Raw genomic sequence first — 27410 nt, forward strand, 5'->3', positions numbered from 1 at the left:
TCAGACCGGGTAATAACGGACAGACAGGGAAACTGAGGCTTGAAGGGGAGTCTGAGCGCTCGCCTGTCCCTGCTGGGATGTGTCACCCGCGTCTCCCACCCCAGACACCAGGGCACGCCCAAGTCGTCGGAGGCCAGCTGTTTATACCCGATTTATTAGAGATCTCCAAAAGAGGGACTGTGGCGGTGGGGCGGGAACCTGGGCTGCACACAGATGCCGGCAGCGGCGGCGGCCAGCAGCGGCTGTACCGGAGGGACAGGGCCCCCTGGTTGGTGCCGGGGGACACCGTGCTTGGATTGTCACACACCAGACCGCAGGGGCTGAGGACCCGGGACTCCCTCGCCCTGATGAGTAAGACACACGAGGTTTGTCGTTTTCCGAATGGATTCAGCAATAAAAACAGGACGGGGTGAGGGTGTGCGATGCCATTTTTAACCACCGGAGAGAGGTGGGGGTGGGGGACGGAGGGCTGCGGAGACAGTACCGTGCCAAGGGACCCCACGGGGAGGGTATATTGCACTGAGGTGGTTGTGGGGCTGGACAGGGGAGTTGCTGGGATGGCTTGGGGGGGACAGAGGCGGACCGAGGACACCTCAGCCGTGGAGGTGCCTCTGGTCCTTACAGTACAGTTCACACGCCGTCCACGGTGGGGCGGTAGAGGCCATTGGCGACCAGGATGGGGTACAGGATGGGGAGTCACAAAGTTATTTACAGATTCTCTTTTGAGAGGGTCTCATGTAACCCAGGCCAGCCTCCAACTGGATATATAGACAAGGATGCCCTTGAACTGCTCACTGTCTCCACCTCCCACGTGCTGGGATGGAACCCAGGGCTCCCGCTGCTGGGTGAGCTCTGCCCAAGGAGCAGTAGCGCCAGCCCGGGGATTTTTTTTTTTTTTTTTTTTTTCTCTTTTCTTCTTCTTTTGGTCTCGAGAGACAAGATTTCACTCTGTAGCCCCGCCTAGCCTGGAACTTGCCACAGTCCTCCTGCCTTACCTTTCCAGGTGTTGGGAGGACAGGTATGACAATGCCTTCCTGGAGGGGTGTGTGCAAGGCCAGACGTTGCCTTTGTAGCCTGAGTCAACTCATTCAGTGGCTCACCACATGGGTGTTCACTTGCCACCTGCAGGTCTCCGAACAACAGGACTCCCGTCAGCAAGCAGTGCCGACCTTTGGAGGGGCCCTGAGACTTAATGTGGGGCTGTGGGGAGGTCCAGAGCAGGCATCTGTCCATCTTGTCTACTGCGGCTCCCATGAGCACACCGGCAAGGGTCAGATCCCGGGCTCCAAGCCCTCCATTGCCACAAAGGAAATCCACCCCTGCAGGATGGGCTGCATCATGCTCCTCAATGCCTCTACTCCTCTGCTGTGGTCCCAGTCAGCCAGCCAGGTCCTGACTTCTGTGTCCCTGAAGGTACAACCCAAGGCCCGTGGGGCTGACCTGAGGGCCCTGTGCTGGAGCTGAAGCCTGGCTTTCAGAATGTTCCAGCTCGACTCTTTCTACAAGAACACCATGGGTGGAGCATCCATGAAGCAGGGACAAGACGGGACTGTTCCCAACACACTACTTCCCAGAAGTCCCATGTGGGTGTGGTGGGGTCTCCCTGGTGTTGTCTTCAGCTGGGGTGTTTGGACCCTGCTGTCACTCTGGAACCTGGTCTTGCTCCTCTCAGGGAGTCCCCTGAGAGTTGAAGGGAACCATGCCCTCAACTCAGGGCTTCACGGGGATGGGAGGCAGGCAATCCAGCCACTCCCAGTCAGCGCCAGGTTTGATTGTAACCGCAGGACATTCGTGCTTGGGGACATCCTTCCGGTGGCGGTAAAAAGATGCAGAAAGTCCACAGGGCATGGCTAGTTCTGGTCTGCTCAGGTCCAAACCTGAGGTGACGGAGGGGCTCCGCTGAGGCAGCAACAGTGGCCTCATCCACTCAGGAGCACAGTCTGGGATGGCAAGGAGGCTCCAGGGCCGGTCCCCTCTGCAGGCCACCATGAGAGCCCTGGAGAGAGTGGGCTTTACTGGAGCCACTGGCCGCTGAGGCGGATCCCCAACGTAGGAGAACATGTAGAGCCTGATCCGCCAAGGCCAGCGGCTGCAGCCTCTTCCTGGGTTCTGTCTTTTGTCTGTCTCCTGGAACATCACTCCTGTGCTCCCTCTCCGTGCAAAAAAGGACCCAAAATAAATACAGGATTGGGCACTCTGAACGTTGCCACCGCCCCAACAGGCACAGGTAGCGGCGGATGGTGGCCCAAGCTATCCTGGGGACAGGCCTGGCCGGTGGCATCCTTTGGTGGGGAGGACGAGGATGAGGTCGGGCCAGGGCCCTCGGGGTGATGTCACTGAGCTCTGGGCCCCAGTGGGGAGCAGCGCCTCCAGGAAGTGGCTGGGCTGGCAGGACCCTGGGCTCCAGACTGGGGACTGCATAGAAGTTACTGTGAAAACCAGAGGGCGGGTGAGGGAGGGCGGGGCCTGGCGGGACCCCAGCCTCCCACCAAGGCTCCAGGTGCAGCCTCGGGGCTGCAGGTGTGGGTGGCCCAGAGTCAGGCCTGGGCTCCCTGGCCCACCTGGCAGGCACAACTAGAGATGCCTATGCCTAAAGCAGGGGAGGGGGAGGGGAGGGAGGGGAGGAGGGAGGAGTTGAAGCAAAAGGAGCGAGAAGAATGGGTGAGGAGTACAGGGAGGAGGGGCAGGGGAGGGAGGAGCTCCGGCCTCGTCCTCCCACCCTGCCTGGGACTTACTGTGTCGCTCTCGCCGTCGGAGGCGGGCCGCGCGCTATAGTGAAGCGGGGAGTACACCCAGCTCCTCTCGTCGGTGGGCTGCGCAGCGCGTGCAGGAGGGGTGCAGAAGAGCGGGGGCGAGGAGCAGACAGGCAGAAGGAAGAGACAGAGAGTAAAAGAGGGGGACCCCAACCCGGGGAGCAGCCGCAACCCCGGTGCCCTCCGTGAGGGGCGCCTGCCCCCAACCCTCAGCCCTGGGGAAGCAGCAGTGGCAGCGGAAGCAGTTAGTGAAGCCGGGGTGCAGGCGGGATAGCGGGGGAGGGGCAGGGGTCTCCTCCTCTCCATTGTACCCCACCCGGCCTGCCTGGTCCCCTGGCCTGCTCTGGCCAGCACCCTGGGCTCCCTCCACAGGCCGCTGCGCACTGTGGGTGCCCGGGCAGGACGTGGCCCTGCATGAGTTCTATCGGAGCCGAGCCTCAGCGGACTCCCACAGAACCAGAACCCCAGGGAGCCAGCCTGGGCTGTCACGGTGGCAAGCAGCACTGTCCCGGGTGGGAACGGGCCACAGGCCAGCGGCCCTGTCCCAGGGAGGGGTGTCCCAGGCACAGGAGGGCCTCAGACAGCAAGGCTGGTGGACAAAGAGCCCAGGACGACCTCCCAGGGCCAGGCCAGCCCTGCAACCACGGTCTACCTCCTGCAAGGAGCCCACCAGAGTCTCCTCTGCAGACTGAGGCTCGGCACCCCCACCTTAGCCATGCCTGGCTCCATCAAATCCCCAAACTTCCTGCCTCCACCTCTCAGTGCTGGGGTGACGGGTGTGTGCCTGTCTGTGCTGTTCCTGCCACACCAGTGCTGGTGTAGCCCTGGCATGTCACTCAACCTCTCTGGGCCAATACTCGTTGGTATGGAGGTGACAGCCCTAGGGAACGAGATCCGTGCTGCGGCCCAGGCATGTGCACTGGGAGGTGACCCAGCAGTGTAGTGATGGGGGCCCTGAGGACGTGATTCCCTGTGTGGCCTGAGCCTCAGTTTCTCCTCCTGTGAAGTATGCTGCAGAGGGAGGGGCAGAGCCTGGATGGTAAGAAGTGTGCACACACGTGACACAGGAGGCAGGCTGGGGTCCTTGGGCCCCGCCGAAGATGGCCACTGCTGTGACGGTTCTATGAGCGCACATCCAGTCGGGTCAGGGCCAGCTGACCGCCCTACGGCTCTGACTCCACAGTCATGTGAGGAGAGAAGGGGTGTGGGCTGCTGTGTTCTGGGAGCCCATCTCCACGTGTGACGGTCTGCGGTCACTTACAGTGCCTGTGTGGCTCGGTGTCACGGCCCGCAGTTGGTGGCGACGGGGAGAGAAAAGCCAGTATCTCCCATGGGCGAACTGGCCACACAGCGGGCCGGGCGGGAGGAAGGAAGAGAGGAGAGGGCAGAGGATGAGGCGGGAACCAGGCAGGGGGACAGGCGGGCGGGCGGCCGAGCAGGGCTGGCGGGCACAGGCGACTGAAGCGGGATGTGTGGGTGGGGTGGGGTGGGGGCCCATTAAGGCCAGAACCTAACCCACGATGCCGCAGCCCTGGGCACTGCCAGGCCCAGGTAGGGGCACGGGCCTCAGTGGCGCAGTGTAGACAGTGGGTGAGTTAGTCGGGAAGCAGTGAGGGTCTCAGGTGGGTGTGCGGACAACCCTGGGCCCCAGGGACAAAAGATGACACCGTGATAGGCCGGCGGGCCCCCAAGGGGCTGCCGAGGCTCTGACCCATTTATACGGCATGACCCTGCACTGGACCCACGACCCCTCTAGTGTTTCTCCCCGTGGTGGACGAGGGTCACTGAGGGTCCCAGATCCCCGAGGCCTGGACTGAACCAGCCTTATCCATGAGGGGCCAAGTCCCCACCTCACAGAGCAGGCAGCATCGGACCTGTCACTCCCTGGGTCCCCAGGCCCCACCATCATGAATAGAACTTGCCCCCAGAAGGACCAGACACTCTTGGGTCTCCAGCTTGCCAGAGACATAGGGCCTCAGTCTTTGCTCCGGTCTCCCCATGGCCAAGAAGGGGCCCTGCCCCTGTCACCCAGAGTGATGATGCCAGACAGAGGCAGGTGTGACTGTCCACAGGTACCTTGGGGGCACGAGGGCCCACGGAGGCTGGGGAGGCTTAGGGGACTTACAAAATAGATGTCTGTGGAGGGTGCGTCCTCCTCATCCGAGGCCTGGCTGGCGGGCTCGGAGGCCTGGCTGGCGGCGTCCACTTCCACAGTGGCGGCAGCCGATGCCCCAGCTAGGGGGACCTCCGCTCTGGGGACACAGGACAGTGGTGGCGTCCTAGGTGGTTCTGTGAGCAGGCCGCCCTCCTGGCCTTCCCTGCATCTATCAACTCCCTCTCCATCTTGGGGGACACTAGTTTTCTTGGTTGTGGAACCCACAGCTGTCTGTGCTGCCTAGTTCTGTCAAGAAGACAGTGTCATCCTTGAAGATGGACCCACGAACGAGAAAAACGCCCTCACCAGACTGCTCTGTATGCCGGCCATTTCCCTTCCTGTTACCGACGTCTCTCTACACAGCCCAGCTGTCCCGAAACTCCTTCTGTAGACTAGACTGGCCTTGAACTCGGATCCTCCCGTGTCTAAAGGTATTTGCTACTATGCCCAGCCTATGGTGACGTTCTCTTGATGGATTGATGGGGGAGGATCCACTCCACAAAGCCGTGAAGAAAGCCAGCTGAGGCTCCCGGGTGGCACTCCTCATGGCCTCGGTCAGTGCCTGCCCCAGCTTCCCTCCTGACCGAGTGTGACCTGAGATGATAAACCCTTTCCTCTCCAAGCTGCTCATGGTGTTTACCACAGCAACACAAGCCTTAACCAAGACCCTGTCCTGCCTCAGCCTCCCCAGTGCTGGGGGGACAGGTGTGCACACTTCTTATCTAACAGAGCAGCCAGGCCTGGGTGACAGTGACAGCCACATGTCCCTACACACAGGCCGGTGCAGAATCCAGGTCAAGTCACCATCTCTGAACGGGGAAGGCACTCACTTACCCTGCATCCGGCTCCTTGGGGACCACGATCCCCACACTGCACACTGGTTCCACCTGCACCGTTATCTTCTGTAGGTCCTCCACGTGGGGCTCCTCCTGGGGCCTGCAGGGGACGGCCCAGCCTCAGTTTCCCCCCGACCCCAGAGCCCCAGAGCTGCCTTTGATTCCTGGTCCCCGGGGGTCCTAGCCTGGGGGCTGCGAGGGAGTGGGAGCAGCCGCTGGGTCCTGCTGGGGCCCGAGGGGTGTGCGCAGCACAAGCAGGTGGTCAAGTGCCCAGCGGCCCACACGCTGGGGAGCCGGGCACTGCTGGGTGTCTGGACCTGAGATGCAGGAGGGTCGGAAGGTTCTGGAAGCCGGCCAGGCCTGCAGTGTCTGTGAGGTGAAGCCTGGAGCTCAATGCCAAATGCTGCCGCCTTTGAAGAAGGCGGATGGGGCCCTGGGGAAAGCGGGGGCTCACCGGCCATCCTGGCCTGAAGACTGCGTGCGCCGCCTGTGGGGAAGGCACACAGGTGGCGGTCAGCGCTGCGGCGACGAGCCGCTGTGCCCCCTGCTCCTAGCGCCCACTCGGAACAACTCCACCCACCTGTACCGGGGCTGCTCCGACGTCTCTGAAGGGGAGCGCTCTGGGATGGAGAGGGAGGTGGACGACAGGGTGGTGGCAATGGAGGCCGTGGTGGCTTCTTCAAAGGAAGGTGGGGTGCAGGGCAGGAGGTCGGGCCGGCCTGTGTGGAGGGCACGCCTAAGCAGACTGGGGTCCCCTCCCATCGCCCCCCACTCGCTTGGCCTCAGGAGCTGGCCTTCTGCTCCTGCCCCCCCCGCCCCCCCTCAGCCACCCTGTCCAATCTGGTTGTTACTGACGCATGACTTCTGCTGTCCTCTGCACCTCCCGCTACCTCCCGGGCTCAGGCCCGCCCCAGGGCCTTGGCACGTGTACTGTGTCCCCGGGCCATCCCCAGGGTTCCTTCAGGGTCTGGTTTCCTGGGTGCCCAGACCACAGGCTAGCAGGTCACCTTCATCCTCCAGTGTGGGGTAGCTGCGGGCCCCCCGCAGGTCATACTGTGCGTCTTCTCTCTCGCTGGGGATCTGGCTAGCTGAGAAAGCGGCCGTGGGCCCCAGGGGTTTGACGGCCAGCAGGGCACCGCGCCCTTTCTTGGATGGAGAGGACTTCAGGGCTGCAGGGGAAGAGGTCAGGGGTGGCCTCGGCCCCACAGCTTCCTGGAGGTGACTCCTCCCCTCACGGCCTGCCCCTCTCTGGGCCAGTGTCGGGGGGGGGGGGGGGGGGGGGGGGGGGGGGGGGGGGGCTGGCTCTCACAGGAGCTCACAGGCTGACCCTGATCTGCCCCCAACCCCAGCTGGGGCTCTCTGGCCCTGTGTCCCCTCCTGCAGGCGGCGGCTCACATGAACTCTTCCGGAAGACTGTGCTGCTCATGAACTTGAAGAAGCGCTCGGCATAGAAGCTGGGCCGGTGGACTGAGACGGTGTCCTAGGAAAGCACAGCGGGGCGGGGACAGTCTCACCGGAGGATGCGCCCACAGCCTCTTCCTTGTTTCCAGACACAAGGTCACATGCAGCCCAGGCTGACCTCAAACCCAGGCTTCTCCTGCCTCAGGCCCTTGAGTGCTAGGATGACACTGCATCCCAACCTTAGCACACATTCTGGAAGCTTCGACCTGCCCCTTCCCAATGACCCTTAGAGGAGATTCTCTCTTAGAGTCTGCATTCTACCGTAGTCTTGAATACTTGAGTAAGAATCACGGAGACGGGGGCTGTGGGAACGAGGCCCCCAGCAGCTTGTCATGTAAAGAAACCCTTCCCAGCATGCCCGTGGAACCCAGACCAGAGGCCAGCTCTAAGCTGTGGGGCACCTGTATGTCCCCTGCTCCTCTTGGCCTGGACAGGTGACAGGCCTAGCCCCGCTGGGCTGCACAGCACCCTGGGAAGTCTGAGCTGCTCAGCAGAGGGCAGATGGGTACAATGAATGAATGAATGACTGTGAATGGCACTCACCCCATCGTGGACAAGGGCTTTCCAGGTGTGTTCTAACTTCTTGATGAACCTGGGGACAGACAGAAGGGCCCAGAAGGTCAGCCCACTGGCCCAACGCTGGCGGAGGCAGGGCTGCAGGCCAAGCTGACGGGCTGGGTCATCAGGATGGCCTGAAGGTTAGTGAGATAGGGTCAAGGGAGGGCGGGCGTGTGGGCGTGACCAATCACCCTGGGGGCGTGGTCAGGCAGGAGGTGAGTATGGCCAGTCTGTTGGGCATGGCCTGCACACCTGCTGTGGGATGTTCTGTATGGCAAATGTGTTGCTAATTAGTCAATAAATAAAACACTGATTGGCCATTGGCTAGGCAGGAAGTGTAGGCGGGACAAGGAGGAGAATAAAGCTGGGAAGTGGAAGGCTGAGTCAGAGACACTGCCAGCCACCATGATGAGAAACAGCATGTGAAGATGCCGGTAAGCCACGAGCCACGTGGCAAGGTATAGATTAATGGAAATGGATTAATTTAAGCTGTAAGAACAGTTAGCAAGAAGCCTGCCACGGCCATACAGTTTGTAAGCACTATAAGTCTCTGTGTTTACTTGGTCGGGTCTGAGCGGCTGTGGGACTGGCGGGTGAGAGAGATTTGTCCTGACCGTGGGCCAGGCAGGGAAACTCTAGCTACACGCACCGGTAAGACTGCAGGATGTCGATGATCCCAATGTGCAGCAGCAGCCGCTCCCCGCGCCCATTCACTGCCGGGATTCCGCCCATCCTGCGGAGAGAGGCTCTCATCAGCCCGACACAGGACGGCCAGGCCGACAAGTCTGGGACCTCCATCCTGGGGGCAACTGGGCAGCCACTGGGTCCAGGCTGAGCAGACACAGCATGCCTCCCTGCGCGCATGCACACGGCACCCAGGGCATGGCAGCCTCACACATCCTCATGTTAATCACACCACACCGGCCGCCACCACGCGGCCCAGTCCAGTTAGTGATGCCCCCAAACGCCACAGCAGCCCAAAGCCCTGCAGCTGAAGATGGAGCCCCACCGGCTTGGCTCACTCCACACGGGGCGCACGGGCTCACCTGGTCCCCACGGGGCCCCACGCAGACCCTACAAAAGCCGAGACAGTCTGAGGGGGACAGCCTCCCAGGCCCTTTGCTCACTCTTCCCCGTCCATGGCGACAGAGCTGCAGCCCCCAGTCCTCGGGCCTCACCCCAGGCTAGGACTGACAGCTCTCCCCACAGAGCCTCCCTCTGGGGGCGACGGGGTGGTGGGTGAAGAAGGAGGGTCACTCAAAGCTACTGTCCCTCCTGGTATTAGACGGGGTCTCCCTGTGCAGTCCTGGCTGGCCTGAACTCCGAGATTCCCTGTCCAGCTCCACTGCCCCCTTGGGGTCAGGACTGGTAACTACACATGGTCGGTCCACCGCAAGGGAGAATGCGGCTACGGGGGCCCTGTCACCCCACTCACGTGTCATCCGTCTCGATGGCCTCCCCACGCGCAGCGCCACCCTGGATGGACTCCATGGCGGTGGAGTACAGGGCCTTCTGTGCCACCGGCCGCTTCTCGTCCGCAGTGCTCCGCGCACCCTCGGCCTGGCGCTCGCGCTCCTGCTGATCGATGTTGTGCACGCCCAGCAGGAGGCTGTAGTCCATGATCTTGAAGCTCTCTAGCACCTGGCACCGGGGACACGGGTCAGGGGACAGTTGGCCCAGCTGCCAACCCACACCTGACGGGGTCGCAGCGCACTGGGCACTGGGGTCAGGCTGTCTGGATGGACCGGGAGGTCTGGGGACCTGGAGGGGCCAGACTGTCACTCTTGGATCTAGGACTCAGACCAGGAGGAGGTACTCAGCCCTCCTGGAGGCCCCTGGGCTGGTCCCTCCTGGAGCCTGAGAGCTATGAACAGTGAGTTCAAGAAAACAGAGTGCTGACAGCTAGGCCCTTCCAGTCTCCACAAGACACAGGAATGTAGAAACCACATTCAGGCAGGCCTTGTTTGGCACACGCCTTTAATTCCAGCACACGTGAGACGGAGGCAGGTGGATTTCTGTGAGTTTGAGTCCAGCCTTGTCTACATAGCAAGTTCCAGGACAGTCTGGGCTACATAGTGAGAACCTGTCTCAAAAAAACAAACACAAAAAGGCCGGGCGGTGGTGGCGCACACCTTTAATCCCAGCACTAGGAGGCAAAGGAAGGCAGAACTGTGAGTTCGAGGCCAGCCTGGTCTACAGAGTGAGATCCAGGACAGCCACGGCTACACAGAGAAACCCTGTCTTGAAAAAAAAAAAAAAAAAATTAATTGCCTTATTTTTCAGAAAAGGTTTCATGTAGCCCAGGCTGGCCTCAAACTCACTATGTAGCTGAGGCTGACGCTCCTGAGTACAAGCCTGCGCCACCACACCTGGTTTCTGTGGCAGCAGGATGGAACCAGGGCTCCAGCACGCTGGGCAGAGGCCCCACCTACCCACTGAGCCTTGCTTCCGGCTAAGCTCTCATTTCTTACCGGGGACGCTGGGGACGGAGGCCAGCCCCCATGCTACCTAACACTAACCACCCAGCCCTGTCTCTGTCTCCCGGCTCTGACTAACTCCCTGGCCTGAGTGATGCTCCTGCCTCTGCCTCCCACGCTGGGACGACAGGAGTCACCAGAGCAAACTGGTTCCACCGCTGAGCCCCGCAGGGCAGATCCGGGGTGAGGGGGATGCGCTTACCAGGCAGTCACGCTGCAGCGTCTTGACCAGGGCGCCGAAGGTGTCGGCGTCCAGCAGCAGCCCTTCGGGCATGTCCTGCATGAAGTCCAGGTCCTTGTAGGTGGGCAGGCTCTTCTCCTTCTCCTTCTTGCTCGCTCTGCGCTTGTACGTGGAGCCCTTGAGGTCAAACTTGAGGTGCATTTTAACGACTCGGGGCAGCACGTTGTTCATGACCACCACACGGATGTTCTTGCCGCCAGACTGCACACAATACAGCCCATAGAATTTGGGCAGCAGCGTGCGCGGGTTCTGGTTGAGGTTCTGCAGGGCAAGTGGACAAGGAGCTGTCAGATGGGCTGGGTCGAGCCTCGTCCTTGGATCTCAGAAGAGTGTGTGATTCACAGAGGTCCTCTTGACTCTGCCTCTGAGTGCTGGGATTGAAGGAGGGAACTACCACCCTCCGGCTCTCACCTAGTTTTAATTTTTACTTTATGTGTATCTGCACATAAACATGTTCGTGTGCCTGGTGCCGAAGTGGGCATAAGATCCCTGGACCTGGGGTTACAGGGAGCTTTTAAGCAGCTACGTGGGTGCTGAGAACTGACACCAGGTCCTCTGCAAGAGCGGCGGGTGCCCTAACTACTGGGATACCTCTCCAGTCCCCATTACCTCTCTTGTTGTTTATTTCTTCAAGAAAAGGTCTCACTGTGTGGCCCTGGCCAGCCTGGACTCATTTGTCGACCAGGCTGGCCTTTAGCTAAGAGATCTGCCTGCCTCTGACTCCTGCTCCTGAGAGCTGGGACTGGAGGTGTGGGTACCACATCGACACTCTTTATTCTGAGACAGGGTCGCAGACTCTGACGCCAGGCCAACAGTCTGCATGAGTGCACCCTGCTCCTTGTCATTTGCTAGTGCGTCTGTGAGCACAAGCACCTGCACACGACTGCATGCCACAGCACGCATGTGCAGGTCAGGGACCACTTCTCTCCTTCACACTGTTTCCCCGAGATGCAGCTTGGTATGGCAGGCTGGGGACAGGGGCCTTTGCCCCGGCCGCCCTTGGCCCCTGCTCCTGCCTGGCGTCTCCCAGTGCTCTCTCAAGGTCAGAATTCCCGTCCCGTCCCACGGCAGGAACACAGGCTGGCTCGAGCTCGGGACATCTGGGGTCCCACCCTAGGTATCATCCAATGTAAGAATGATGTCCCAAAGGGGAAAGCGTCGCAGTCTGGCTAGGACACCCAGGGCGGTCACGGCCAGGCCTGTGAGGTCACTAATGAAGCTCCCGCCCTGGGCTGAGTGTCTGTCTACTCTGGCTCCAGGCCTGTCTGAGTTCTGAGGTGAGCGGAGAAGGGTGGAGCCAGCTGCTGCCCTACACAGTGACCTTTTATGAGGGGGTCTTCTCCTCTGTGCCTGACTCAGTGCATCCCCCAGCCCTGCGGCCCAGAGGGTGGAGGGGGCATTCCCACACACTCCCCGAAAGGCCTCGCCCCAGCCCGCCCACCCCCAGGCAGGCACGCACCATGTAGTAGCCGGGCAGCAGCTTCTGCAGGAACTCCGCCTCCTTGTGCATGACGGTCTTGATGATAAACTCGTCGTCGCTGGTGACGTAGAAGACGGAGCCGCTGGCACCAGGGTTGGACAGCTCAATGAGTGGTTCATTGCACAGGGAGTACTGGAGGGTGGAGGCGGGAGGCGTGAGCAGCCGGGGCTCTGTCTGCCTCGGCCGCCGGGTCCTGTGTGACCGTGGGCACACCTCGCCCCCCCCACTCCCCGCCTGGAACCTCAGCGTGACAGCCGTGACCGTTCCACAGCCCGGCCATCTGTCTGTCCCCAGAAGGCAGGGACGCCCACGCCTGGCTTCCCTCCTGCCCCAGCACTGCTGGCCCTACAGCGTCACGGTGACTGGGTGGTGGGGACCCTCCTGGGAACCCAGGAGCCTGCCCTGTGTCTGCCCACTGTCAACAGTGCCCGCTCACTTCCCCCAGGGCCCCTGGACCAAGGCTACCCGGGTCTGAAGCCCCGGCCGCTCTCTAGATGAATCCACAGCCTCCTGGAGACCGTGCCAACTCAACAGGAGCTCACAAACAAGGACCACGGGCAGGCCACCATGAGGGGGCCGCGGGTGGCAGCGTCAAGCCAGACCCCATGGCTGAAGGCTTGGTCCCCAGGATGCTCACAGGCAGTGGCATAGCCCACGAGAGGACATGATGTCCTTGAAGGGGCCGAGGGACCCCGCTTCTGTTTTGTGCCCAGTGGAGCCGCACACTCTGGCCCCTGGGAGGTGGCACACAGCTGCTGTTCTCAGGTGCCAGCCTGGGGTAGCTTGTTACTTGGCAACGCTGACTGATACACTTACCAAGTAATCGTCTGGCCGGATGCCGAAGAGCTCCCGGAAGTAACGGAAGGCAACAGGTGCATAGGTCTTGAAGCGGAAATCCTGGAAGTGGTGGGCGGGGGTGAGGTTGCTCCCTTCGCTGCGGAGGAGGACGCAGGGGGATGGCTGTGAGGGACTGTGGCTTTTTGGGGTGCCTCTCCCCATTCGTCCCATCCTTCCCTCCCTCCATATGTATGTGCATGTGGAGGTCAGAGGTCAACCCCTCTCCACCTTATTTTCTGAGACACTGAACCCAGAGGTCACTGATTTATTTGGCCATGAATCTCCGCCTCCCCCACTCTAAGGTTATAGACAGGCACCAGGCCTGGCTTGAGTGGTTTTGGGGACCAGAACTCAGAAAGGCATGCTTACATGGCGGCCATGTCACCCACGGCCTCCTCCCTTTCTCACTGGCACTGGGGCCTGTGACACTTTCCAGGGCAGAGATGGTCAGGATAAGACAGGGCTGCCCAGCCTCTCTTGCAGCTACCTACGGTCATGTGACCAATTCTAGCCAATGAGATGCACGCAGAACAGAGGTCATGTGTGTCTCCTTCCTGCTGCTAGAATGTGGATGTGCAGGCAGGGGCATGGCGGCCTTGCTGGCTCACACTGACAGCCTCCTGCTCAGCCACAGGAGAGTGGGGCGGTGGCATCGGGGCATACCTGGGAAAGAAGATGCTCTCTACCACGTAGAAGTCCTGCATGAGCACATCGCGCTCCGGCTTAGAGCTGAGGTTGCCCACTGTGTACCCGATCCCCAGCTGGATGGCACCCTTCAAGGTGGACGAGGTGGTCTGTGGGGAGAGTCGGTGGCATCAGGACCCTCAAGGCCTCTCTGTGCTGTGCAGCCCCCCTCCGCCAGTGTGCCACAACAGGGGGCATCCAGCTGCATCGAGAGCCGCATCCGTCAAGCCAAGAGCCACCTCCCACAGCAGGGCCCCTCCGTGCACGGCCACATAGAACAGAAGACGCCATGACAGGAAGTGGATTCGTGGATGCAGGGGCTCAGAGGGGCAGCTGCTTATCATGGGGACGAGCAGGTTTTCTTTGGGGTAATACAACGTTCTAGACAGAGGGGTTGGCTTCACAGCTCTGATGGCTGTGCACCTTAAAAAAGGCGAGTCAGAGGGACATACTGCCTACCTCAGCAAACAGCTTCAGCAACAGCCACAGCGGGAGGCTGCGGCCCCTGCTGACCCGGAGGGCCTGCCGGCTGGCCACGGTTCCTCCCTCCCTGGCCACCCATGACAGCCCCTGGTTACCTTCTTATATGTGGTCTCTCCAGACGCGTCCACACCTCGATGGCCCAGCTTCTTCCCGTGGCCAGGGCCCGGCTGCCCTGTCACCGAGGGGGCCTGGGGAACAGGGAGCAAAACCAGTTAGGTCGGGAAGGTCTCCAGAAGGTCCAGGCAGCGCAGAAGAGGGCTTGGGAGGCAGAAGGAGGCTGGCCTGGCGCTGTGGGCTGAGGGGACAGAGGCAGGCCTGTCACCAGGGGCCAAGCGGCCTGCAGTTCTTTGCACCTGCCACCAGGGGGCGCGCACGGCTCCCAGACACCCAGATGGCTGCCCACCCCATCCATGGGACACTGGAGCCTGGGCCCACCCCTCATCACTCCACGGCTCTGGGTGTCCCTGGGACCCTTCCTTATGAGGACTTGAAGAATTACGGTCCCCAGCCAGGGGGACAAGGTCCTCCAATTCCTCACCATGGACTCAGGACTCTCAGGCCCCTGGGCAGGTGGTGTCCTAGACACCAGGCTCCGTTGACCAAGGCCCCGGCCTCTTGCTGTGTAGATAACAGGAACCCTCCCCCCACTACTGCTTTCTCAGCCCAACACACTCAACAGTATTTGGGCCCAGAGAGGTGCTGTGCACGGCCTGGAACACACAGCGGCTGCTCAAACCTTTGTCTCCTCAGAGAGGAGGGTCTCGGGACTCACCTCTGCAAGGACAGCTTTCTTCTGGGTCATACCTGGAGAGGGAGGGCACAGTTAGCATGTGTCTTCATGTTTTACCTCGACACACACATGGATGCCAGAGGTCCAGGCTGGTGCCGTCCTCAGTCATCTTCACCTTGGCTTTGATGTTGTTTTGTTTTCAGACAGGGTTTCTCTGTGCAGCCCTGGCTGTCCTGGATCTCGCTCTGTAGCTCAGGCTGGCCTCGAACTCAGAGATCCTGCCTCTGCCTCCCGAGTGCTGGGGTTAAAAGCATGAGCCACCACCACCGGCTGCACCTTGGCTTTTGAGACCAGGTCTCTCGCTGAGCCTGGAGCTCACCATCAGGCTGTCTGGCCTCTTAGAGAGCTCGGTGACCCTCCTGCCTCCATCTCCCCCGTGGTGGGGTTACAGGTGTGCCACGGCACCCAGCCTTTTACCTGGGTGTTAGAGATCCAAACTTGGTCCCTCGGCTTGCACAGTAAACACTTTACCACAGAGCCCGGTCCACGAGGGGTGTGTGCGCCTGTGCCCAGGGGTGACTTCTGACCCACCCCAGGCTCACTGGGGTCCCTGGATGCAGACAGACACAGGGACCAGGCGACTGTGCCCGCGTGGGTTTCACATTCAGGGCTTTGTGGTGACGCAGGGAGCAGGGACTTGGCTGTTGTAGGGTCCCGGAGTGAGTGGAGTGAGTGGAGCCTCAGGGAGAGGAGCGTTCCCAGCCTGGAGCTGCGGGGCTATGGAGGCGTGAGTGGATCGTTAGGGTGGTGACGGAAGGGTTGGGGAGGCCAGGCGCCTCTGCGGGAGGTGCTTGGTGGGGGAAAGGAGAGGGCTTGGAATGGGGGTGATTCCTAGAACCCAGGGTCACTTCGGGTCCTGGGGAAGGAAGAGGCTGTGAGCCAAGGACACAAGGTCCCTGCACCCGGGTGGGCCTGGGACAGATGCGTGGACATCGGGTGCAGGAATGACGCCCGGATCCCGGCCCTGACTGGGACCCTGGGCAGCGGCACACGGCTGTGGCTGTGCCTGGGTGACAGTGGGTGGCCATCTGATGACCAGGCACCTGGCAGCCAGTGGAAGGTTCTAGAAGCTGGCCTGGCATCTGCCTTGATAGTGCAGCAATCTGTGGATGCGTCTGGGGCCCAGAGAGGAGGGAGAAGGAGTGTGTGGGGGGGGACGACGACGACAGGGGACCGAGGCGGAATATTCTAGGACTTGCAGGAGGCCCCTGGGGTTGGAAGCGAGAACCAGTACCTCCCAGGGCTGTAGGTGACATTCTGAGGTCCCAAGGCCCCCACCCTGCCCGTAACCAAACTGAGGCCCCAACGTGGCCACGGGTTCTCTGGAGTCATTGGGCTTTTGACTCAGTTTCCCTTCCTGCCTAAAACATGGAGGCCAAGACAGGCCCTGGGGACAGCATCACTCGGCGGCTCTGACACGGCACAGACGCCCTCTCCTCCCAGCCAATTATCTTCTGAGTGAGCAGCCCCGTTTTCCAGGAAATTATGTTTAAAAATAGTCGGGGAGGAGGGAGGCAGGGCACCAGCTGGCTACGGGCGCAGTGCGTGAGCCCCGGGCAGCCCACGTCCGCGGGCAGCACTCAGGCAAGTGGGCGACTCTGCCTAGGTGGGGCAGGCAGCGACCCTCTACCTTCGGGCCGCTGTCTGCTTCCCCAATGCTGTGTGGCCTCAGGTAAGTCTATGACCCTCTCTGGGCAGGTTGGGAGCTGTGTCTCTATCCATCACAACCACTCGGGCCACAACAGCATGCTGCCTGGGGACGCCACCCCGGCCACAGCCTGTGTCTCTGTAGACCTGGCTGTGCCCGTCACCTGCGACCCTCCTCACCAGCCACCCTTTGCCTCATCGATGCTGCCCTGTTCTGAAGACGCCATCTGCTTCCTCCTGCCTGAGCACGCTTCCATTCATCAACGTTTGTCGACTGACTGCCAGATGACGGTTCTCTGCCTCTGCACCCAGGCCTCCCCACGCTGAGGGCCCTGAAACCGAGGCAGGGAACAAGGAATTGGGGCCACTCAGCGGCACACCCCAATGACACCAACAGAGGAGAAACAGAGGGAGGCCCACGGCACAGGAAGGAAGGGAAGGGAAGGGGCTGACCGGACAGGAAACAGAAACCGCGGCCAGGGAGATCCCAGATCCTTGAGCAGGCCTTCGCTCTGCCTCAGAGGGCAAGGCCCGGGGCAGGAGAGGAGGAAGCACAGGTGGGGGGGTGTCCACCAGCCCAGGGACTGGGTCCCACCAAGTGCTTCCTGTGCAGACACCTCCCTGCTTCCCTGCTCCATCCTGTCAGGACCTTGCACAGCTCTGTCCCCTGCAGCTCGCTCTGCCAGATCCCTGCAAGGCTTGCCCCACGGCTGAGAGAGACCCCACCGGCAAAACCCCACGGGCATGCTGCACAACCCTCCCGCACGACCGTTAAGGGCCTGGTGGCTGACAGCCGCAATGCCACACGTACACATGGCCTGCTCTGGTCGTGTTAGAGGAGAGACCCTCTGAAGAGTTGGCACGTGGTCCTGGTGGTCCCAGCAGCTCTGGCCACCCAGGACCACACCCACCCACGGAGCCGGCTCAAGATGCTTCTCCCGCTAACCATGACCACAGGTGAGACCCACAAAGAGTGGCAACCCCAGGCACAGCGGCATGGTTAAAGGCCAAGAGTGGTGTGGCGCTCCCACATCTGGGCCGCCGGTTCAGCAGCGGTGGCAGCGGCTCCCGGAGATGGAGAGGCTGTGCCCGGAGACCTCGAGGAGGAGCGCAGGGCCAGCGCCGCTGCCCGGCAGGATTCCTCACACGCCACAGTGTAGTCCCATCCTGTCCATCCATTCACCGGAGTACCACACAGCCAAGAACAGGAGTGAGGCCTGACACTGAGGACAAGTACTCAGAGAGACCCAGACCCAAAAGCCACAATGTGGACTCGATGACAGGACATGCCCAGGACAGGAGAATGCAGAGGGAAGTGCGTTTGTGGGCTAGGGGCTGCCTTTAGGGGAGAAGCCTGAGAGACCAGCGAACACCCTGATGTCATGCAGGTGCACCCTGAGTAAGTGATGCCCGCAGTCTACCAATTAGAGCTCAGAAAGGCCCAAATCCAGGCACAGAAGTGAGTGCCCATGGCTGTGAGCACATGACCACCGGTGTGGCCTTATGGAACCTGCAGACTCCAGCTGTCACAGAGCTGGGGCCTGGCCTCTGAGAAGCCAAGGTCGGGAAGCCTGGCTTTGTAGCCAATCCTTTCAGTGAGAGCCAACTTCCCTCAGCAGCCTCTCACCTCGCTTCCCGGCCCCACCCCTGCAGTGTGGGGGGACAGGATTAGTGGTTTTCTGCAGGACTGAGAGACAAAGCTCAGCTCCCTGAAAAGCGGGCAGGTCTGAAGGCCAAGGCCACATCATGAGCCGACCATTGGCCTGGTCTATACAACGCTGGTCTGTGCCCACCGTGCAGCTGGGGAAACCTGTGGGCACTTGGTTCCCTGGTGGGGTGGAGTGGGGGGTGGTGGTGGTGGTGGTGGTTAATGGTCTCTTTTTGCGACTGCTGTTTTAAGGGACTTTACAGATGTCAGAGTGACCCAGGCCCACATGAAGAACCACCTGACCCAGAGGCCTCCAATACCAAGCTCCAAACAAAGTCTACCGAGAGAGGAGCTGGGACCGTGCAGCTCCCAGAGATACTGCAGGGCACCCACAAGCCCTAAGCTCTGTCCCCAGAACTGCAGAAATAGAAAATAAAAGGGGAGATGGAGGAGGTGATGGAGGAGGAGGAGGAGATGAGGAGTGGTGGAGGAGATGGAGGAGATGGAGAAGGTGATGGAGGAGATGGAAGAGAGATGGAGGAGGTGATGGAGGAGATGAGGAGTGGTGGAGGAGATGGAGGAGATGGAGAAGGTGATGGAGGAGATGGAGGAGGTGATGGAGGAGATGAGGAGTGGTGGAGGAGATGGAGAAGGTGATGGAGGAGGGAATGAAGGAGATGGAAGAAGAGATACAGGAGTAGGTGAAAAAGGAGATAGAGGAGAGGGTGGAGGAGATGGAGGAGGTAGGGGAGGCAAAGGAGGAGGAGATGGAAGAGGAGGAAATGATGGAGATGGATGAGGTGGTGATGGAGGAGGTGGAGGAGGAGATGGAGGATAAGGTAATAGAGAAGGATATGAAGGAGGTGATGGAGGAGGTAGAGGAGATGGAAGAGGAGGAGGTAAAGGAGGAGGTGGAGGAGGTGAAGGAGGTGAAGGAGGAGATGGAGAAGGTGATGGAGGAGATGGAGGAGGTGATGGAGGAGGAGATGATAGAAGAGGAGGAGATAGAGGAGGTGGAGGAGGAGGAGGGGATGGAGGAGGGGACAGAGGAGAAGGAGGAGATGGAGGAGGTGATGGAGGAGGAGATGATAGAAGAGGAGGAGATAGAGGAGGTAAAGGAGGAGGTGGAGGAGGAGGAGGGGATGGAGGAGGGGACAGAGGAGAAGGAGGAGATGGAGGAGGAAGGGGTGGAGAAAGAATATCTCAGGTAAGGAAGTGACCAGAACTGGTGGTGACATCCATCTTTCCAGGACTCTGGAGGCTGAGGCAGGGGGATTGTGGTGAGCTGGATGTCACACTGCTGAGCTGGTGGCCCAAGCCTGTCATCCCAGCACAGGGAGGTGGAGGCAGGAGGGCCAGGAGTTCATCTACTTGGCTACCGTTCAAGATCAGGAGTGTTATCCTTGGCTACACGGCCACCTTGAGCCAGCCTGGGCCACACGAGACCTTGTCTCACACAAGAGAAGCTTCGGTGTCTCCCATGGGCGACCACCTTTCCCTGGTGAGCAAGTCGACACATTGCTGGTGTGTCCTGTCACCCACTGCTGAAAAACTGAGTCCTGTGGAACAGGAAGGGTTCAAGGTCACAAATAAAGCGAGTTTTCCAAACCCTGGCGGAGCCACTGCCTGGACCCTCGTGCGAGGGCACGCCTGCTGCCCGCTCTGCCCGTTACTCTTTACTGCACACCACGGGCAGCGGGACAATGCTGGATCCTTTGACCCCAGGGGCCCCAGAGCTGCTGTGCCCACCAATGCACCACTGACAACTCCGACAGGCAGAAAGGAAGAATTCAGGCAGGCATCGTGCCCCATGTCCAACTGGGAGGCTGAGGCAGGGGGATGATGTGTTTCGGGCTAGCCTGGGCTACAGAGCAAGATGGTCTCCTGTGGTGTGTAGGCAAGGAGAGGATGTTGAGACAGGGTCTCACTGTGTAAACCAGGCTGGTATTGAGGGCAGTGCAAGCCAGGAGAATACTCTGCCTCACCTCAGATTTTATCTGAGGACTAGGGGAGGCTGAGGACCCTGGTTTAATGTTCTCGAGAGAACAGGTCACAGTGGCGGTGGGGAGCTGAGCACGGGAGGCCTGGATCACAGGACAGGTGGAGGGACAGGACAAGGGTCCGCTGCTGCCCAGTAGGCCGCCGCTCCACAGTCCAAATCTATTCATTCCCCAGAGGTTCTGGAGGTTCTGATGATCAAACCCTCCCTGGGGGGCAGAGACTCCACACCAGGGTGTTCCGGTTCTGGCTGAAGGAGAACTCACATTAGACCGCTGCTGCCCGCCACATGCTGTCCCCATCACCGCCCTGAGCCAGGGTCTCTGCCACAGGACATTTGCACAGCCCACACCTGTGTGCTGCCCACTGCTGTGGCTCAGCTCTCAGGGACGGTCCCCTCGGTTTCAGTGACCTCATCACTCTCTCCTGTTGCTGTTGGGTCCCTGCAGGGCGAGCCACGGCAGGACTCACGGCCACCTCCCAGCTCAGAGTTCATCTTAGGGACACTAGCAGGAGCTAGCCCATTTGAAGATTTAAAAAAAAACCCTCTGCAGAGGGGAGCAGCCCCACCCACAGGGGTGCTGACTCAGAGGCCATGCATGACATCCCGGCTCCCGCTCCACAGAAGGCACGGTGGCCCCTGCCTGTCCTCATGGCTCTCGGGAGATCAAGGCCAGCCTAGGCTACACAATGAGGACCCTGTCCAGAACACAGAGAGAAGGGACAGTCACCATGACGACGGCGGCTGAGGAGGTGACATGGTGGTCAAGAGCACTGGCTGCTCTTCCAGGGGACCCAAGTTTGATTCCCAGCACCCACACGACTTGTAACCACCTACAACTTCAGTTCCCGGAGATCCATGGCGCCCCACGCACACTGGCCACAAACCCACGCAGACACGCGCACATACGTATAAATAAACAATGAAACAACCCACAATGAGATGCCACCTCGTGCCCTCTAGTGAGGCTGTAGTCAGAAAACAGGCAATGTGGGCCGGTGAGAGGGCCCAGTGGGCGAAGGTGCTTGCTGCCAAGCTGGATGGCCTGAGTTCAATCCCAGGACCACACCGCAGAGAGAGAAAAGTGATTCCTGTAAGTTGACCTCTGGCCTCAACAACCACAGGGCAGCACATGAGAAGTACATATGGAATATTAAAAATTAAAACAATCACCAACGTCAGCTAAGCTGGTCATGGGAAGCCACCTGCAGCCGGCAGGGAGGGAGAAGTATCCGGCTGCTGTGGGTGAGCCTGGATTGTCCTCAGTTGGACACACAGTTTCTCAGTGACTCAGCGAATCCACCCTCCGGCAGCCAGCAGGGGAAGTGAACAGCTTGGTCCACCCAAAACCTTGTGCACACACTCCCTACAGGAGCACCGGAAACAGCCAAGGCTAGGGAAGCAATGGACATCTGCCCACAGGAGGAAGGGTACAAAAGCGTGATTTATCCCCAAATGGAGTATTACTCAGCCGTGAACAGGAGCAAGGTTCTGACACCCCAGTGTGGAGGGACCTGGACACACGAAGGCACAGGGCATGTGCTCCAGTAGAGGCCGCCCTGAGACAGGAACTGGATTCATGCGTTTCCAGGAGGTGCTAAAGAGAGGATGGGGTGATGGAAGGTTCTGGAAGGAGACAGAGATGGAGACTGCATATAAACACCACAAGAGCAGTAAGTAAAGGTGCACATGCCCGAGGACCTGAGTTCAATCCCTGGAACCCACACAAGAGGAGAGAAGTGACCCAGAGTTGGACCACCACACGCACCCTGGCACACACACCACACGTGATCGCCAGCCACCCCACGGATGGCAGGATGGCGACAGGAACTATAACGTAAGCTGTGGACTAACGGCTGAGCACGCCAACCGTGTCTGAATTTCACTGGAGCTGAGAGGCCCCAGTGCAGATGTCAACCTTGTTAATGTTCAAGGTGGCAGGTCGGTGACCTGTAAGCACACAGGGACACCCCATGTGGCCTGGAGGCTGGGCAGGCCTGGGCTGCACTTCCTCTCCTCAGCCGCCAGCTGTCCTGGGAACTGGCGTCACCTCTCTGGAACAGAGAGAGGAAATCACGAGGTGGCTGTGGCGGGAGAGGTGGAGGCTGCCACACACACCACAGAACTCTGGGGGCCCGCTGGGACCGACCATCAGGGCAGGGGTGCGGCGGGGCCGCGGGACGGGTACAACCCTGGGTGGGCACCGGGACCCCATGGCCCTTGTTCTCCAGGGTGACTGTCCCTTCGGCCCTCCCACCACACAAGACAAACTACCCTGCGGGTCAGCTCCTGCGGTAAACAGGAAGCCAGGCCAGACAGGGGACCGGGCCACCCACAGTCCTCCAGGTCCCCAGGCAGTGGGACAATGCTAAGAGCCAGTGATGGAGACAGGAGAGAAGGCTCGGCATCTGCCATGAAGAGCTGTGTCGGGCAAAGCGACCACCAGCCAAGTCCCAGGTGGGGGCCAGGCTGTGCCCCCCCAGGACACGTGGCCAGGTGGTTGTGTCCCCCTTAGGCAGTGTCCAGCCAGGTAGGAGTCCTGGTCATTTCTCCTGCTCTGTGTCGCCACCTGGGTTACAAGACACCCCTCCCCCCCAAAAAAAGAAAAAGTGGGGCTGGGGCTCAGTGGGCAGAGCAGGCACCAGGCCCCGGGCTCCGTCCGTCCGTCCGTCCGTCCTTAGCATCACGTGAACCAGGTGTGGTGGTGCACACCTGTCACCCAGCACTCAAGAGGTAGAGGCAGGAGAATTGGAAGTTTAAGATCGTCCTCTGCTACACAGTGAGTTTGAGGCTAGCCTGGGCTACATGAAACCAAACCAAAACACAAAGAGGGAACTTCGAAGAGTAGAAACCTCAGGATGGGAAATTTCTATCCATGATGTCAAACTGGGGACAGATGGACACACTTGACAACAGCAAAACTAAAATTTGCTGATGGTCAGTAGCCACCAGAAGAGCGACGGGACACACACTGGCGTCACAGAGGAAAGAGAAGGGTCCACAATATACAAAGAGCTCCTACAAACCAACAAAAGACAACACAATGGGAAGCAGGAAAGATGCAGTTTCCAGAAAATGAGGCCAATCCGTGACTGGCACAGGACCAAGGGCAGGCGCATCGAGGTGAGCAACAGGGAGGTGAGATGGGAGCGCAGTGACGGTGACAGAACCACCGTGGCAAGAGGCTACCAAACCAAAAAACAGTGCATGGAATCAGGCCGGGAATCAGGTGGAGTGGCCGCAGCTGAGCCCCTGCATGAACCCAGTACGCTGAGCCCACGGGTCCCCCCCTCACAGCAGGCCTGGCTCTGCTTAGCTCCCCAAGCCGGGTCGACAGCGTGTGGTGAGTCACCTGGACCCCAGCACCCTCGAACCAGGCTAGATCCAAAGCTTGCTCAGTACGCACGCCATGCCCTGCCTCCACCCAGCGCCCTGTCACTGCAGGCTGGGGATTACCCGTGCCCCACATCTGCTCCCCCTCACCCGGACACAGATGGACACACTGGAAGTGTTAGGAGTCAAGTCCCCTGAAGGCCTGTGGTGGCACAGAGGGTCTGTCAGCCCACGAGGCCGTGGCTTTGTGGCGGCTCTGAGCTAATTCCTGGCTCAGGGTAATCCCACGCAGGGTCCCCACCTGCACGGTCACCAAGTACAGGGGCCACTGACTCCTGGTCCACTCACGACCCACCAGAGACCTCAACATATCCCGAAGCACCCACCACACTATTCTCAAGAGACACAGCTGCCCATGACCAATGTTGGTGTGGCCTCCATCAAGTCCAGCTGCCAAACCCCAGATCCCCAAACCTGCAGCACATATACACGACCACAGACAGCTCGGGGCTCTGCACCGGCTGGCTCCCTGCCTCCCGGAGGGAGCAAGAGCTCCAGGCCAGCCCCAGCCATGCAGCCCTTGACGCTGTCCCTGGTCATCACAAGCCCTGACATCGGAGCCCTGGCCAACCTGGTACAGCTGGACCTCCTCGAGATAGGTCGGCACTGGGCCTGCAGACGGCTCAGTGGGGGGAGGAGCTTGTCGCCAAGCCTGAGGCCCTGAGCTCCGGTCCCAGGACCAACAAGGTAGAGGAGAGGATTGGGCTGCCAGCACGCTCCTGACCCTCTGCCTCCACCTCCCGAGTGCTGGGCTGACAGCGGGCACCCCCACACCCGGCTTATGCGGTGCTGGGGTGGAGCCAGGGCTCTGCTCACCAATCCCCTGCCTGGGCAGCTGCTTCTCCTTCAGGTCCCAGCTTGATGTCACCTTCACGGCTGACCCCTATCTGATGTGCTCCAAGGGAAGCGAGCTGAGGCCGGGAAGGTCGGTGTGGCCAGCAGTCCCAGCTGTGGCTGCTGGCCCGGAAACTGAGCAGGGAGCAGCTGCAGCAGCCTGTGGGATGATGGGCACGGCCATGTACTGATAAAACTTTATTACCAGGCGGTGGTGGCGCACGCCTTTAATCCCAGCACTCGGGAGGCAGAGGCGGGCAGATCTCTGTGAGTTCGAGGCCAGCCTGGGCTACAGAGCGAGATCCAGGATAGCCAGGGCTACACAGAGAAACCCTGTCTCGAAAACCAAAACCAAAACCAAAAAACTTTATCAACAAAACCTAGCATGGGGGCCGCAATTAGTCCAGCCCGGGTCCCAGGCCCTACCTTGCTCCTGTGCACGTCAGCACCCTGACCCCAGAAGTCTAATCGAGGAAGGGCCCCAGAGTCTCTCTCCACCGGGTAGACTGAGGCGCAGACATACAACCGTAGGATCTCAGCATGACACCTAGGGTAAGACCTGACCGAACCTTTTGTCTCTAAGGTCAACAGTTTTGACCCTGACGTCAAGGTCACTGCTTCTTCCTGCTACACCTGGCACGGCACGGATCACCGCGGCACACCTTGGCAGTCACGGCGCACCTGTTGAATGCCACCCTGTCCTGGTGCTGTGCTACTGGAGAAGCCGAGAGAGCGAGGGGCAGAGACAGAGGAGGGGGCGGGAGGGGATGGGGCAGGGGGAGGGCCCTGAGCCAGTTTTCACGGGGCTCCTTCTGGAGCGGGAGAGCTGGGGGAAGCGAACGAAGGACGATGGAGCTGGACCAGGTGGAGGCAGAGGGTGGAGGAGACGTGGGCAGACTCTGGGGTGATTTTAGAAGCAGCGCTGACATAATTCGCCGCCAGTTTGGATGGGGGAGGAGGCAGTGGCAGGCTGGGAACGATGAGGTTTAGGAACAGCTCACACTATAGTCCAGGCAGGTCACCAAGCCACGTGCCCTGAGTACCCAGCCTTCCCAAGCCAGGCCATGAGCCCACAAACCACACAGGGACCCCTGCAATCACGGGAAGACATGAGGCGGGCCAGTTTTGGGGCCAGGCCTCTGGAGCAAGGAGTCCTTAATGTAACTGGATTCTAAACAGCACAGAGGTAGGTTAGCGTCCCATCAGATTGATGGAAATTACCAGAGCAGATAGCAGACTGGCTGGCCAGGCAGCAGGGGAGGGGGCACCCAGAGCACTCAGCCTTTCCGGGAAGAACCAGGGGAGGCCTCGCTCTGCCTGCCTTTGACCTCCAGCCCACCCCCGCCATGACCAGACGGCACCAACCCTGGACACGCACACTGTGTTCACACGTTTAACAGACGGAAGCCGACAGAATGGGCCACAGCGGAGGGCGGTGGTACATGGGGTGGTAACAAAATGCTAACCAACAACACTGACTCCTTTAAGGCGGTCAGGGCTGGGGTGCTCCCCATTTTATAGTTGGGGGCACCCTGAAGAGCAGGACTGGCGGTTGGGACCCACACACCACACGGCAGCTGCGGGATTCTGTGTGAATGACTGGCTTAGCAGGACTCCAGTCAGGAAGAAGGACTTCCGGGAGGAACAGCCCCTGGGGGTCTGGAGTCAGGTTTGTCCAGAGTTCAGAGACAGACCCTGTGGAAGCTTCTGTCCCCAAGGCTCCAGGGGAGGGAATGTTTGCCCTGAGGCTGCCCTGGGACCTGAGCACCTAGAACTATCAGGTTTATGGCCACACTAGGCCAGAAGGCGGACAGTGAGAAACGGACCGGGCTGTCCCCCACACAATTCCTCCAGCAGGGCAAGGGACTGAGGGGCCAGGACCCCGAGTGACAGTGGAGAAGGAGGGGCAGGTGGCAGGAAGCCGGATCACTACCACTGGGTTCCAGATGGCAGCCCGCGGCTGGGGACCACCGGCTGCCTGGCTCTTCCTCCCTTCCTGGTCTCCGGTAAGGACAGCTCCAGGGGGGACCCCTATGCCTGTGTGGGTCCACCGAGACCACAGCGCGCGGTCTGCCATGGGATGCTGCTGGAGGAGCCTAGGGTTCTGTGAATCCAGAAAGTTCCCGTGACCTCGATGGAGAAGGGAGCGTTCTGTTCTCAGCCGGAACGCACACGCAGAGAGGCTGCTCGTGGCAGCAAAGGGGACGAGAGGAAGCTGGGGCGTCCCACGGGCCACGCTAGCGTGGCAGCCAGGGTCGGGAGAAGGGCCTGGGAGGTCTGCGGTTGACAGGACACCGGCTCGCGCAGCCAGGGTGGAGAAATCACCTCAACATCGTTCCTCTGCCCCCACACCCCGTTTCAGAGAGAGGTAAACTGAGGCCCACAAATGGGTGGTCGGCGGTGTGTAGGGACCAGAAGGTGACACTTGCAGGATTGACAGCCCAGCATGGTGGCCCCAGAAAGGGGGTCGCATGGAGGACGTTCTCGCCCTTCCCAGCCGGGGAGGGCCCGCAGGTGGGGTCCCCCCACTGGAACAGGGTGCTCCAGCCTCCCACGCCGTGGACAGGCCACTCTCCACACACCCAACGGGGCAGGCGCGGAGGGCTTGCCCATCACCCGCAGCAAGGGGTCCCCTCTGCCTCCAAGCCCGAGGACCCCGTCCCCGCGAGCGCATGCATCTAACGGGGCTCGCTCCCTCCCCAGGCTGCCAGCATAAAGAGCCGCACCCACGCACGTCTGCGAGTCGACCGCGTCGTCACCCGAGGACCTGAAACCGGGCCGGGCGCCGCGAACCCCGTGTCCCCGGGCGGGGCGGTGCAGCCTCCCGGCCCGAGCGCCGACTCCCCTCCGCGCACGGAATGGGAGGGCGCGCGCACCCCCGCGCGGCGCGGGCGAATGGAACGGCCCGGCGGGCCGCAGCGCGGCGCAGGGCGAGCGGGCGAGGCCACCGCGCCGCGGAGGGGGAGCGGGGCGAGCGCACGGCGGCGCCGGGGGGGTCCGGGCTTACCTGCTTCCGCCCCGCTGTCCGCGGACCAGGCCGCCTCCGCCGTCACGGCCCCCGCCTCGGCGCTCTCCGCCTCGTCCGGCACCTCCAGCTCCATGGCCGAGCGCTCCGGCGGCGGCGGCGGCGGCGG

At 60.8% G+C, this 27410-nt stretch overlaps 1 protein-coding gene across 3 annotated transcripts; it reads right to left on the reverse strand.

Moving 5' to 3' along the window:
• Positions 1 to 138: 138 nt before the first annotated feature.
• Positions 139 to 27410, reverse strand: Pip5k1c (phosphatidylinositol-4-phosphate 5-kinase type 1 gamma). 3 transcript variants are annotated; one of them, XM_059252034.1, is made up of 19 exons: positions 27284 to 27410; positions 14738 to 14769; positions 14061 to 14153; positions 13462 to 13592; positions 12778 to 12895; positions 11941 to 12093; positions 10443 to 10742; positions 9199 to 9404; positions 8413 to 8496; positions 7749 to 7797; positions 7140 to 7224; positions 6752 to 6913; positions 6325 to 6463; positions 6199 to 6231; positions 5743 to 5844; positions 4879 to 5005; positions 4015 to 4092; positions 2736 to 2813; positions 139 to 2429 (listed from the first exon to the last, which is right to left on the reverse strand). In XM_059252034.1, the coding sequence occupies exons 1-19, from the start codon at positions 27375 to 27377 to the stop codon at positions 2427 to 2429; spliced, it is 2067 nt and encodes a 688-aa protein (XP_059108017.1). In that variant the 5' UTR covers positions 27378 to 27410; the 3' UTR covers positions 139 to 2426. The 3 variants fall into 3 exon arrangements, with proteins under 3 accessions (XP_059108017.1, XP_059108015.1, XP_059108016.1); XM_059252032.1 differs by lacking the exon at positions 4015 to 4092 and having other exon boundaries at positions 27284 to 27408; XM_059252033.1 differs by lacking the exons at positions 2736 to 2813; positions 4015 to 4092 and having other exon boundaries at positions 27284 to 27407.

The sequence above is a fragment of the Peromyscus eremicus genome, unplaced genomic scaffold (genome assembly GCF_949786415.1).
Source record: "Peromyscus eremicus unplaced genomic scaffold, PerEre_H2_v1 PerEre#2#chr22_unloc_1, whole genome shotgun sequence".
Taxonomy (NCBI): domain Eukaryota; kingdom Metazoa; phylum Chordata; class Mammalia; order Rodentia; family Cricetidae; genus Peromyscus; species Peromyscus eremicus.

Coding starts and splice junctions, on each gene's coding strand:
- Pip5k1c (XM_059252034.1), bottom strand. CDS start 27,377: ATGGAGCTGGAGGTGCCGGACGAGGCGGAGAGCGCCGAGGCGGGGGCC. Junction 13,593..14,060: donor GAGAGACCACATATAAGAAG/GTAACCAGGGGC, acceptor CTCTCCCCACAG/ACCACCTCGTCCACCTTGAA. Junction 6,464..6,751: donor CCCCACACTGGAGGATGAAG/GTGACCTGCTAG, acceptor CCCTCCACACAG/GCCGGCCCGACCTCCTGCCC.